This window comes from Delphinapterus leucas, chromosome 13, assembly GCF_059928025.1.
Source record: "Delphinapterus leucas isolate spDelLeu-1000000601 "Yukka" chromosome 13, BTC_Dleu_Yukka2, whole genome shotgun sequence".
Taxonomy (NCBI): Eukaryota; Metazoa; Chordata; class Mammalia; order Artiodactyla; family Monodontidae; genus Delphinapterus; species Delphinapterus leucas.
The window spans coordinates 48,396,417-48,410,913 of NC_143141.1; the positions used below are offsets into that span (position 1 = coordinate 48,396,417).

The 14,497-nt window shown below is 33.2% G+C and overlaps 1 protein-coding gene across 4 annotated transcripts in view; it reads left to right on the forward strand.

The window, feature by feature from the left end:
- Window positions 1–14,480, forward strand: part of CCDC88A (coiled-coil and HOOK domain protein 88A) — a 125,926-nt gene extending 111,446 nt beyond the window's left edge. Inside the window, exons 26-33 of one of the 4 annotated variants that reach the window (XM_022597261.3) lie at window positions 966–1,049; window positions 2,038–2,241; window positions 2,838–2,909; window positions 3,896–3,976; window positions 5,815–6,074; window positions 6,268–6,730; window positions 10,890–10,989; window positions 11,515–14,480. In XM_022597261.3, the coding sequence (XP_022452969.1) occupies window positions 966–1,049; window positions 2,038–2,241; window positions 2,838–2,909; window positions 3,896–3,976; window positions 5,815–6,074; window positions 6,268–6,730; window positions 10,890–10,954 (1,229 nt within the window). In that variant the 3' untranslated portion in view covers window positions 10,955–10,989; window positions 11,515–14,480. The other 3 variants (XM_022597262.3, XM_022597258.3, XM_022597259.3) reach the window with 3 other exon arrangements.
- The last annotated feature ends 17 nt before the right edge of the window (window positions 14,481–14,497 follow it).

Sequence of the window (14,497 nt, forward strand, 5' to 3'; positions counted from 1 at the left end):
AGTGAACATTTTAATTTTTATGTTAACTCCTACTGTAGTATAACCCTAATTTTCCTTCATATAATTTTCCTGCATAGTGCTACCTTTGATTTTTTTAATAACCCTAAAAGCCCTTTAAAATATCTAAAAATGTTATAAATACATATTTTTCTGTCATTTTTGCTTGCTTTAGGTTACTTCTTTATCTTTTAGGCTTATCAAAGCTTAAAAGCTACTATCAAAATACTGTTTTTTCTTTCTCGCAGCCAACCTTTTGCAAAATGAAATTAATATAATTGTCATCTTTTGAAAGACTTCTCTTAGAAGAGTATATATTTATGTGGTGCTGCTAAATAATGCACCAGAATTCAGTTTAAACCAAGAAGTAATTCCCTATTTTCTTTTTTAAAGTTTAAGGAAACAACGAAAGTTTTTTAAAGTTTCTTTAGATTATTTTAAACAGCCCCTAGTTTTTGTTGAGGCATTTTACTAATGCCTGTACTAAAAATGTACAGGATGTACATTTTTCTGAATTACTTTTTTTCAAAATAAAATCTTACAATTTAAAAAGTTAAAGAAAGCCTGAAAGCCTTCTGCATTTTCATCATGTGTACTCTGTGATCCACCAGTAATGGCCCTAATAATAAAGGTGTATCTTTACAACTTAACTAGGAAAATTGTTCCTTCTGTAAGTAGTTCTAATCAGTTCCTATATTTCTAGGACTTTAGTCAATCCAAGCTTTCAAAGTATATGTTTCTCATCATTGTCTTCAGTGCTTTTCCAAGTATTTTAAAGTATCAAAGTACATATTTCATATTTCATTATCACTCAGCAGCACGAGAATAATAACTTTAGTATAGTTTACATAGCTGAAGCTCAGACATTCATTTCTGTCCTTAATTTCAACATTTAACTCCCATCTGTTCTTCTCCCTTTTTTCTTTCATTTTTCTGTTTCTGTTTTTCCTCATGCTCTGACATTAAAGTGGTTGCACTGAAAAGACTGCCCTTTTTGAGGAACAGACCGAAGGATAAAGACAAAATGAAGGCCTGCTACCGTCGTTCCATGTGTAAGACTTTATGACAGTTCAGCTTCTTTCAAATGACTACACTGGCTTCCATTACTAATTTTTCACTAACCATTCTTTGGACTGTGCCAATTTTCTTATTTTGCAAAGTGCAGTCTTCCTGTAATACAAGGAGCTGGAAGAATATTTTTTTTCATAACTGGCACTGAATTTGCATTATATGTATGTTCACTTATACATATACATGCATATGTTTAGTCATACATGTAATATACTTGGAAATTTCCAGTACTTTCTAAACGTTGGCAGAAAAAAACCTTTAATTTTATATGCCATAGAGATTTCTTCCCAAAGAAATTTACTTAAAGAAAATATAACAAAACCTTTAGCATTAGGTATTTAATTTCTTAATGAACTAGGATTAAATAAATAAAGTGGCCTGTAACCCTTGAGAATGTTTGTCATTCTTTATATAATAATACTCTGGTTTTTCTTTTTTTAAGTGGAATGGGTAATTACATAATCACATTAAATGTCTGTCACTTTGGATATCCTCTCTTTCAGGTTTTTATTGAATGGTATACTTATTTGATTCATAAAATGAATAATTTCTTCAGTAATCTGCTCTGACCAAGGACTGTTTATCATTTTCAATAGTGATGCTGTAAAGAACTGCTCTCCATATTACCTTTATTCATTCCATTTTTGTCACCACAGAACCACATTATGAAGGCTTCTAATTATATTGTACATCACTGCTCAAAAGCATGGCAGTTGTACAGAGTAAAATTCCTTTTCCTATCTTTAAAGGGGGTGGAGGGTGATAAAAACATTTATTGAAGTTTATCAGCCTTCGGCCTACTCATTTCATTCAGCTGAATGCATGTCATAATTCAAATGACCTTGTGGTTAGTTTTTTATTTCACTTGCGTTAATCCATAGACAAAAGTCAGATCATTTTTAATACAAAATAGAAATAAGAGCAAATACATTAACCATGCTGATTCATTTGCTTTCATTTGCATCCCAGCCATGAATGACCTGGTGCAGTCCATGGTCCTAGCAGGAGGACAGTGGACAGGTAGTACTGAGAATTTGGAGGTTCCTGATGATATTGCAACGGGTAAAAGGAGAAAAGAATTGGGAGCTATGGCCTTCTCTACTACAGCCATCAACTTTTCAACTGTCAACTCTTCTACAGGCTTCAGATCCAAGCAGTTGGTTAATAATAAAGGTATAGGCCGTCTGCTATTTGCACTGTGGTGTAACTGTTGGCAACAGGAATTTTAATTTGACTTTCCCATGTTTACTTTTTTGACAGCAGCAACCTGAAATAATGATCAAAACAATCTGGATTTGATCTGAGGGAATTTTCAAATCATTTCAAAAATTTAAAACATTGTACAGCTAAAATCTTTCCTAGGCCTTTCATAATAAACAAATAATGAACTAACAAGAAATGGAAAAGTAAACCAAGTAAAAGAATGAGAAAAGGAGAGAGTGATAGAAGCTTTAAAAAAACACAAAAAAATAACCTAGAAACACTATAGCATCACGGAGAACCACATAGAGCAACCCAGGCTCTTGCTTTGATTTGCAGGGTCACAGACAGATTGTTTCAGTGCTTCTGGTGTTTTCCCTAAGCAAGTCAACTCTCATCAGGGCTATTCTGTTTCTTACTCCTATTCGTTTCTGATGGAATCTATGAAATATGTTAAATCAAGATGTATTATACATGGTTGAAAAAGAATTTCCATATTCTGCATAAATAAAATTTTATAATTTTTTTGTTAAAAAATATTTTTATATTCATTTTGCTATTTTATGTAGATACTACATCCTTTGAAGACGTAAGTCCACAAGGTATTAGTGATGATTCTAGTACGGGATCAAGAGTTCATGGTAAGATATGAACTTTATTTAGAGAGTACATATTACATACAGAATGAGAATGCTAAGACTCTTGCATTGACCTGCTGAATGTAGCACTGCCAGCAAGCATGTTTTCTCTAACCTGCATCTCATAGCTACCTCTGCTATTTCTTCAAACCTACTACACCCTTTTGCCTTTTTTAAGGTTATTACTTCATCCAAATTGTCTCTGTTTTCATCAAGGTCATTTATAAAGTATGCCTGCACAATGCTCAAAGGTAATTTTGTTGCCATTTTGGCATAAGGTTAAAGTGATGAGATACATTTTATGTTTGATTTTAAAAATACTCACTTTGGCAAAGGACAAACTCTAAGAAACCACATTTTCTGCAATGTTGAGCATTTCAGAGTTTTTAGTTTCTATCTGGAAAGTCATATCTTGCCAAACTAAATTAACAAATAATGGATAACGGAATTTCATATGTAAAGGAATATGTTAAAGGAATTTCATATGTAAGCAGGACTTTAAGACGTAGGATAGGGCCATGTTAACTGTGCAATTGTTTCCCTTGTATGGATAGGAATACAGGACATTAACTGTGCAGATGCTCATATTCCTCCTGTTCGTGGCATCTCTGCAATGTGCAGGGTTCCTTGTCTGATCTGTTGTAAGTGACCTAATCACCAGTTTTTTTTTGGGGGGGGGCACGTCATTCTGTTCAACTAAAACAGTCCTGGTATCCATCTAGAAATCCATTTCCAAATCTAATTATGCACTTTTATCTTCTTTTCTTTGAATCTCAGCTATTGTCTGAGAAGTGTCCTGTTCTCTCAGCTGTTTAACTGAACTATCTGGAAATGCCTTTGCTCTCTAATCTGTAAGATTCAACTCTGTGGGCATGCTTAGCCTGTGAAAGTATGCATGATTGCTTCCTCAAAGCATTCTGTAATCAGAATGTAAAGTTCATTGTCGTCAGCTGGAAGTTTTATCACTGTCTCCTGATTTTTTCATTTAGCTTCGAGACCAGCCAGCCTTGATAGTGGCAGAACATCCACTAGCAATAGCAATAATAATGCTTCACTCCATGAAGTCAAAGGTATGCTGTAGGTAAATTTATTAATATGCTCCATCCATTTCCAGATTTAAAAGTGGGAGATTGATGAAGTTTCTGGGGTAAAGTATGAAATCCAAATCATTCTATGTTTGGAACATAGTTCCTTGGAATATTTTATACTTTTCACATTGCAATACAAATGTATTGCAATGTGTACAAATGTAAAAACAGGAGCAGTTATTTTAGTTTCCATTTTTCATCCTCACAGGTAAAATCTTTTTCTTGTAATCTTTATATTTCAAAATATCTGTAGGTTCCTATTTTACTTACATTTTGTCATTGTCTTGAAAGTGGTTGTCCTTAACTTTCTCATGATACGTGTACATTGAACTCACAGAAGGTGTTTTAGAAATAGTTTTAGCTTTTCTTATCCATGAAATAAGGAGGAATATATTTTTTTAATTTGAAAAGACAATTGTGTGTGTGTGTGTGTAAGTGTAACAAGAGCCAAATGGGTGCATATAGTTCATATAAAGAATTAGTTCAAGATATCTTTTTCCTCAATTTTTTAATATGCATTCCAAGGTGAAATTTTTATGTAAATGTCTGGAAGTATTGACTAACACCTTTTTCCTTAAAGGTATACTGCCTACTCAGATTCTGGAATTATTTAATAGATTATAAAGGTTTGTGAAAGTAGTTATTCTCTACAGTCCAGAATTGTTAAATTATAATGAGCGCATTTGTTCTGTTGCTTTTTCATATTATAAAATCATTTTGTCTCAGTTGTGATTATATTTTATTATTAATGCTTTGACTTTGTTGCAATGATCTGAAAAATCTGATTTCAAGGAGGGATTATTTTTTAATTTTTATATCCTGTAGAAAAATATAGTCTGAAATGTAAGTAAATCTTTTCTGATTTGAAATTTAAGAAAATCTTTTTCCTGTAAAATGTTACATAGCTTGAGCCAAAATCTTTCCTGACCCATTTTATTCTCTGTGATTAGGAAACCATGGAAAGTTGCATTTTCTATCTTGATGCTGTATCTACACAGTTTGAAATGGATCAAAATGAATAAGCACTCTTAAGGAATAGCATAAACTTTAGGGAGCTTTTTTCCAGAACTAGTAATTTGCATTCTGTATAGTTGTTCAGCCTCAACCGAGTCTTTGAAAGCTGTATAGCCACCATACCAATAGTGGAAAGCAGGGAGAATCAGATGATTCAGACATTAAAGAATAAAATACTACATACTTAATTTTATATTTTTACTGGAATTTTCTAAGTAATTACATGTCTCCATTTGACTTTCCTTAGATGCTTGCTGTTTAAATTTTTTAAATATTTCTTTAAGATTATTCATTTAGGATCAACAAATAAACCTTCAAATAAGGAATACAGACCTCATAGAAAGTCAAAGAATTAGAATTTTTAGCATATAGAAGAGTTTTTGGTTTTAACATCCTCAAATAATTAAAAATTCATATAATCATGTTTTGTTTTAAATTGTGAGGTGTTTTACAATTATTTGAACCTGACTTTTAAAAAATATATCATTTCCTTGTTTATTCATTCATTTACTCATCAAGTGTATTGAGTGCCTGCTTTGTATGTTTAGGCTGTGGGTATGGTGGTGATGGCAAGTCTTTGCCCTGTGGAGCTTATAATATTTGTCAACTTGACAAATAAGGAAGCACGCTATGGTAGACATTTGTTAGACTGATGAGAGATGAACATGGTTTACTAAGCATTTCTGAATAAAGCTTTGAAAGTCAGTTTGGCTATTTGTAAGAATCCAGTCAACAAATGTCAGTACTTACATAGTTTTAATCTCATTTCTATTATTGAACTCTTAACACACCATTTACTCCAAAAGCAGGTGCAGTTAATATCCAAAGCAGGCCACAAAGCCACAGCAGTGGAGAATTTAGCCTGCTTCATGAGCATGAGGCGTGGTCCAGCAGTGGTAGCAGTCCAATCCAATACTTGAAAAGACAGCCCAAATCAAGTCCAGTGCTCCAGCACAAAACACTAGAGAGTCGAGCACATCACAAGGTCAAAACTGGTTCCCCTGGAAGTGAAGTTGTTACTCTACAACAGTTTTTGGAAGAAAGCAACAAGCTTACCTCAATACAGGTTAGTTTTATCTATGGTGACCTTAATTTAGATGGACACTACAAGTTAAATTTCTGTGGTTGAACTTTAGAGCTTTTTTTTTAAGGAGGGTTTAGAGACATTAGCAAGTTTTTTATTGTACAGTCTAGTGTATCAGGAAAGTAAAAGCATGGCTGTATTCACTAATCTGCTTTGATTTTTTTTTTTAAAACAGATAAAGCCCTCAAGTCAAGAGAATCTTTTAGATGAAGTAATGAAAAGTTTGTCTGTCTCTTCTGACTTTTTGGGAAAAAACAAACCAGTTAGCTGTGGTCTGGCCAGGTCAGTAAGTGGAAAAACTCCAGGAGACTTCTATGATAGATGGACGACTAAGCCTGAACAATTTGTGAGACCTGGTCCTCAAAAGACTGAAGATACCTATTTCATTAGTTCTTCCGGAAAGCCTACACTAGGCACTCAAGGAAAGATAAAAGTAGTAAAAGAAACTTCTCTGTCACGACAATCAAAAGATAGTAATCCCTATGCCACTTTACCTCGTGCAAGCAGTGTGATCTCTACTGCCGAAGGAACTACTCGAAGGACAAGCATCCATGATTTTTTGACCAAGGACAGTAGACTACCTATGTCAGTTGATTCACCACCAGCTACTGCTGATAGCAGCATCACTGCAACATCTAGTGAGTACCGTTTACACCAGTGGTCCTCTCATCCACTTCACAGTCCAACTTATGCTGTAGGTTCTCAAGCACAAAATGATTTAGCTACAGACAAGCCCACGTCTCCATATGCCCTGGCCAGAAACTCAAGAACAGAAAGGTCACATTTTCTAAACCAAACTTTTGCCACTGTTAATATGTCTAATGATGCATTTGGAATATCAGCTAAAGATAGCATAGACTCATTTACTGTGGCTCATCCATCTCAGCCATTTTTATCCCTGAATACAGAATTAGTTAGTAACATAAGTGGGCTACCTCCCAGACCAGTCACCAGGCTAACTGACCAGGCTTCTGCTTCTTTGGATAAAGCTGCACAGAAGGATACTGAGCAGTTTTCTGATAAACAGAACTGCAGTAACAGTAACCCACAGTCTTCTGTAGTTAGCAATAATCTTATCACTCCTGCATGCCTCTATCCTGATGACACAGAAGCTGCATTGTTGGTTTCTGAGGATAATCAAACTGTTTGGTATGAATATGGTTGTGTATGATCAAAACTGCACAATATAATACTGATGTCATTTGATATGCACTGTGCTTCTCTAATCTGATTTGAAGAGCTGCTGTTGAAAAGTATCATTTGGCTAGGTTTATACTTTTATTTTTAAATTGTGGATAGTGTTCAGGTGTACATTGTGGCATGTATATAAATGTGATTATGTAACCACAACAGAGCTTGCATGAATTATTAATTGCATTGTACATTTTTTGCATGACTTTAAGAACCTTAACAATACATGCTCCTCTTTGACATTTCTTGTCACCTAATAAGAGATTGTTACTTTGATACCTAGAGGCATGTTAAAATGGCTGCATGCTATAATTACCAACAAGGCATTTCCAAGTCATATTTACTTCATTGGTTCCAAAAAAGAATGCTCATTGTCTCTCTTCCTCCCTTTGTTCCCCTTTCCCTCTCTCCCTACCTCTCTTCCTCTCCTTTTTTTTTTTTTTTTTTTTTACAAAATGTGCACTTCATATTGCACATGTACAGAATTAGTAAGGAAACTATGTTAAAAAGATGTCATTTTCTTTTGCCATTTAATTATGCCTTCTGGCCTGCTGTTTTATCTTCAAAGAAATAGTTATTAACTACTGCTCATATTTATAAAATTGTTCAGATTTAAAACTTTGTTAATACTCATAAATTTAGCACAATTCTTTTTTAAAAAAAAACATCAAATTTAAATGTGACATACAGGGACTAGGAGTATTTGTATTCTATTTCTTCTCTGCACTTTTCTTCATTTGATAAATATAAGAGCTCAAGTACTATCTTTCCTTCAAGATGACTTTTTTACTTGGCATCAGTTAACAGTTTTTTTCAGGTTTTTTTTTTATAGAGAGTCAAAGAGAAATAAAGCAAATCATAATCAGTGTGTGAGAAATTTGCATTTTTACTTCTGTTCAAAAAGGGTAGCAAGCTTATAAAGTGGTGAAGATTGTTACTTATATAATTCTATAATTTATTTATTACTAAATTATATATGTCCTTAAAACAGAATTTTCTAAAATGAGTACATTGTGCTAAAATAAAATGCAAAATTAGTATTTGTAATCACTTAAACAAACAAGTATGTTTTTAGTAGAACAAATTTTAGAATTAAGAATAAATGCAAGCTCTTAACTAAAAATTAATCATAAAAGATAGAGAAAATATTTGCTAACTCTGACTTATGTCATAAACTTTAAAATTATCTTGCTGTGGTCATAGCACTTTTAAAGCAGAATCAGCTAAACTTCAATTGTTTTATTCCAGAATAAAAGAAACCCCAAGAAACCCATAACCCTGAATCACTTACTTCTAGAGAAGTATATCTTAGTTCTGTCTCTGAAATGTTTTTGCCATCTTGATTCAGCCTAAATATTACTGACAGTCATGCAGCCTGGCATCTAGAAGAAATGTTTTGAAATGTAACTTTAAAAATGGGGAGGAAATTATTATTTTACACGTTGTATTAAATTATTATTGTTATTAATTGGGCGAAAGAAAACAAAATTTATAGAGAATCTTTGCTTAATGAAATGTGTATCCTGGCAATTCCCTGGCGGTCCAGTGGTTAGGACTCCACGCTTTTACTGCTGAGGGCCTGGGTTTTATCCCTGGTTGCGAAACCAGGGTTCCCTGATCCCGCAAACTGTGTGGCACGGCCAAAACTTTTTAAAGAAAAGAAAGAAGGAAAGACATTTGTATCCTTTATAAATTAAGCTATTCTCTTCTTTTCTCATAGCCAGCTCTTACTAAAAATGCTTTTAATGCAGGTAATCAAATAAACACAATCAGAAATTTTTCATATTTTTTAGTATCTACATGAATACATCAGTCTGTTTTGTTGTCACTTGTTTCATAATCAGTCCGAACATTTCAAATGTCTTCAGTGTCCCTTTTTGCATAACCTGATAATAAAACTTAATGGTAAATATAGGTGAGATTACATGGGGCCATATATGATACAAATGTAATAATTAGTGTAATTTCCACATTTAGTCAAAGATTATTTCACAACCATTTCAACTTTTTAGATAAGTCTGGCCTTATACTTTGTTTAAAATATTAAATTTATTTATAAAAATATATTGAGAAATCATATGCTATTATAGTAAAAACTGATTATTTTAAAATATTAGACTTACAGGAAAGAAGTATTTCTAACCCAAATGGCTATAGTTATATATACAGCATGTTTTCCACAAGAACATACACACTGTGCATGTAAGACAGATAGATACATACCATGTCCATGTGTCTTGATGTCAAAGAATACAGGTTAGACTTCCTCCAGAAACTGTCACCAGCTGTAGAGTCATAAAATTCCCCCCAAACACTATTTTACCTGTGTTTCTTGATAGCACTTGAAATCAAATTTTTAGCAGTGAGAAGAACCTTAGAAATCATATAGTGTTTCCCAAACTTTAAAAAAATCAACGTAATACTTTCTATGAATGAAATCTTACAAAGATGTCCCAATTTTAAAAAAAAATTTTTTTTTTTTTTGAGATAAAAGTGAAGCAACTCTGACTCAGTTGAGCAGCTGCACTTTTTTTCCTCCAAGACAGCTCCATAAATACTCTAGCGGCTTCACAGATTACAGGCATACCTCGTTTTATTGCACTTTGCTTTATTGTACTTAACAGATACTGCATTTTTTTTACAAATTGAAGGTTTGTGGCAACCCTGTGTTGAGCAAGCCTATCGGTGCCATTTTTCCAAAAGCATTTGCTTACTTCGTGTCTCTGTGTCACATTTTGGTAATTCTCAGACTATTTCAGACTTTCTCATTGTTATATTTGTTATGGTGATCTGTGATCAGTGGTCTTTGATGTTACTATTGCAAAACAATTATGACTTTGCTAAAGGCTCAGATGATGGTTAGCACTTTTTAGCAATAAAGTATTTTTAAATTAAGGTATGTACTTTGTTTTTTAGATATAATGCTATTGCACACTTAATAGAGTACAGTACAGTGTAAACACAACTTTTACATGCATTGGGAACTAAAAATTCTTGTGACTCGCTTTATTGCAATATTCACTTTATTACAGTGGTCTGGAACCAAACCTGCAATATCTCCGAGGTATGCCTGTATTAGTACCCCAGTTTTAGATGAAATTGAATAGCTTTCATATTCCTAGCTTAGATTTCTAGAAATTACACCCTTATTATTTGTGACATTGTAAATTTATATTGTTAGGCATTGGGTCCCCTTTGATCAAAGCAATTTTAGTTCTAACAGTGTAAGTAGGTATGTTATTTGCCAATAAAATATGCCTTGAGCCCTGGTTTTCTTAGTAAATAATACAATTATTTCATTGTGGATGTTTCTGCTGCTGCATGCAAGATTATTTTTTACTTTAAAACTATATGTGACCATTTGGTTAAATAAACATAGTAAGTAAACCTATCTGACACTAAGAGGGCATAAGTATATTACTTAATAGCTTTTAAAATATAAAAATCAGTCTTTAAGTAAAGAGATGTCTGTCGGGTTAATAACATTTCCAGAGTTAGATTCCTTCTCCTTGTCCTACTCAACGAGAGCTCTTTAGTTTCTTACCTTCATGAATTGTATTCTGTTTAGCCTTTCATTAAATAACATGAAATGCTTTTCTCCTGCAGATGTGGACAAAGTACAAGAAAGCAGAAATTCAAAAAGCAGGTCTAGGGAGCAACAAAGCTCCTAATTCTATTACCCACTACATGACATGTGGGCCAAGTGGTGAGTTTCTTGCTTAAAATGTAAATGAGATTAATCTCATTTATACAAACTAACTGCATTAAGTATAAGAACAAGTGCACATTGCATTAACAGATGTAAATATTGCTTGCTTTAATTCATGACTTTCTGTCTTACTAGTAAATCAAGATTAGGTGAGTCCCAAAAGATTTTGCCCATCAGTGCAGGAAACCAATCTTTAAAAATTATTTTTCTTTTTTCCCCTCAATTTAAATTTGATTTTACTAATGAGTAATGTTTTAGAAATTATTTTCAGTTTGAAGTCTTTCTTTGTGGTAGGAATACAACTTCTGTGCAACATTCTTGATAATTGAGGAGAATAAATTAAATGCCTTTTCTATGAAGAGCCACTCAAAAAAAAATTGTCTCTGACTTTCTGTCACTCTCATCCCTATAGAAGTATCTGGTGCATGCTGTTCTTTTAGTGGTTGCTCTGTATTTTATATCTCTTATCTTCAAGCTTTTCTTATATTTTCTTTCTTCTTTCTACCTTCCAACTAAATACAGAGAGAAAAGTGTCCTTCAGTTTCTCAGTGTGAAGCCTTTATTTCTGAAGTAACAAGACACCCAACTATAGGAATCACTTTTTAAAATCTTTAAGACTTTAACAATCCTTCGTGACTAGAGCAGGAAAGAAATACAAACCTTCATTCCTTCCTTGAATCAAGGAGCACTACTGGAGTCAACTGCCAAAATTTTTAGAAGGTTTTGTGACTTACTGTACATTGTACTGTTAAGATCTACTGAATAAAGGATGTTCTCTCACTAAGGACCAAGTGTTTTAAGGTTTCAAGAAGTACTCCAAGAACAATATACTTCTTTCATCATTTGTTTATGAATTTATCCATGTTTGCTTAATGCTTCTGCTAAGTATTAGTCTAAATCTAGCCATTTATATTTAGTTGTGTAAACCTAAATTAAATGCTGTAGTATGTTGTGGGATGTACTATATATCAAGATACAGAGAACATTGTTTTGGCATGTCAGAGCCTTATTTGGTTAGCAGACTGCATGTGTTGGTATTCTTTTTTTTTTTTTAAGCCTATTATTTTGATGCACTGCAAAAGAAATTCAGTTTATGAGATAACTCTGAAAAATCCATAATAAGATAGGAGTTATAAAAAATTTACAGTGATATTAATCTTTCCGTATCCCCCACTAGCAACACTAAGCAATTCACACATGGATCTAAGGTAATTAAAGTGTGTTTTTCTGAAACTTTTTTTTTAGTAAGATGGTTTTCTAGAAAATGGCATTCCCAAGATAAAGCTGTTGTGTTTGAACTCATTTCCCTCCTTTAGTACTGGGTTATGTATGTGTTTGTTTTTTTAACTTGAGAGCTGACTGTTGCTTAAGAAGTTTTCTTATGGCAAAAATAATGTAAATAATTTACTATGATCTGCATTTTGCCAGGAACTCATTTATTATTAAGGTTATCACTTATTAATAAAAATTTTTCTGTTTTTGTCCTTTATAATACATTAAAGTTGGTAACTGTTATCGGTACTTTTGAAATATTTGTATGCATTTGTTACCTTAAACATTTGAAAGAAGCACAAAAAAAAGGTAAATTTAGTCAACGCAGGGAAACATCAATTTTTTTGTAGTTCCAATTTTATATCACAGTTTTATTTTCTTATGAAGTCAAAAAACTGCATTGATACTTACTAATGCAAATTCATTATTTAACAAATATCAGAATAATCTTAAAGGTCTGAAATGAGAAAGATACTAACTTTTTAATTTTAACAATATACTTCTTAGGCTCTCACTACCAGCTCTAAAAATCTTTTTGGAATAATTCCATAGTGTGTGGTTTATGAACTGTGTGTTTCATCACTAACCTAGTAGCCGTGAGATACATGTCTCCCTCTCTCCCTCCTTCCTCACACCTTTCTTTTTTTTCTTTCTCTTTCTGGTAGGCCAGTAACACTGCTGTGTTCATAGTCTCCTTTCAGAAAGACCATTAATGAAAATAAATACAGCATGTATAGTTGAAAAGAAACTGAAATGGAAGTTAGAGAACCTGGACTTCGTAATGCCACCATTAACTTAGGTTTTGCCACCAAATAATGCTGTAAAGTTAAATCACTTTTAAACCCTTGGATGAAAGGTGCTATGTAAATGTAAATACAAAGGATTCTTACTAAAATACAAATATTGCACAACAGACATATTTAAAACCTATTCTCTAGACTTTGAAACATGTCTCCATCATGACTCCCTAGATTCAAGTATCAGATTGATAATGGGTATCATGGCAGTCTAGAGACACTTGCATGTAAAAAATGTAAATTCATCTTTAGGTGGATAAATTGAAAGTAAATATAGAAATTATGTTTTAGCTAAATACAATGAGTGGGTAACTTAGATTTATATTAACTAGCATCTAATTTGCACAACTAGGACACATTCCAGGACATTTACTGAAAGTTGAAATTTAATGAGTAGGAGGTAGCCCAGCGAGGGTGTATGATATCACAGCTTGGTCTCTACAGGACACTAATATCCTAAAATAGAGAACATGCTGACTGAGGCAGCACATTACTGCTTCCATTAGAAAATGCTTAAGGGTAGCCTATAAAGTACTAAACCTGAGTGGGCTGACCCTGAGAAAATGCAGCAAGACAACCAAGAGAATACTTGAGACTGCAAAAGTGGAATATTCTCAATTATATTAATCACCTTTTTCATACCATTTCAAGAAAGGATTAGATAACCCATGAATATTTTACCGTCTCCAAAAGATACCATCAGAAGCAAACTTAGTATGAAGTCATGCTTTTCCCTTAGATAAACCACTTCTGCCAAACAAAATAGTGTAGCCAACTAGAAACTAACTGGGGCCACTTTCCGGAATGGGGCCTGACATGCTTTTAATGATCTGGCTCTATTCTAAATCAATACCCAAACCCCCTCGGAAACTAAAGAATTTATATACAGGGTAATAGCTTCGGCCCAGAGCTCCAACAAAGTGCTTCAGATCTGGCAATGTGGAAATGTTCGGTCCAAGTTTTTGAACTGGTGGTTACCAAAGAGTACACAAAACAGGTTTGTATGTAGCACCTTTCATGCAAGGCATGGTAAAAGCCTATTTAAAAATCACTGTGCATATTACGGAATTGCAGCCACCTCACAAATGAAGTATTACAGCCTGCACTGTCTTAAAATTTTATGTCAGGAAGTGAAAAAGATATTGTACCAAATCTGGAATTACAATGAGGAGTAATAATGTATGCTAAATGACTTGTATTTTAAGTTACTTTTTATGAGAAAAGTGAATTTTTGTGTTTTCTTTTCTGCTACACTTAGTCCTGAGATGTATTTTTTTCTTTAAGCCTTGAATGAATAATACAAAAGGAGCCCATTTTATAATATAAACCTTGATGTACATGTTGAGATATTTGGACAAAGAAAATGCCTTAAAAGGAATGCTTATGGATAAAGTTGCACTTACAAAACCTTTAACAAAACGTGATTTCAAATTGTC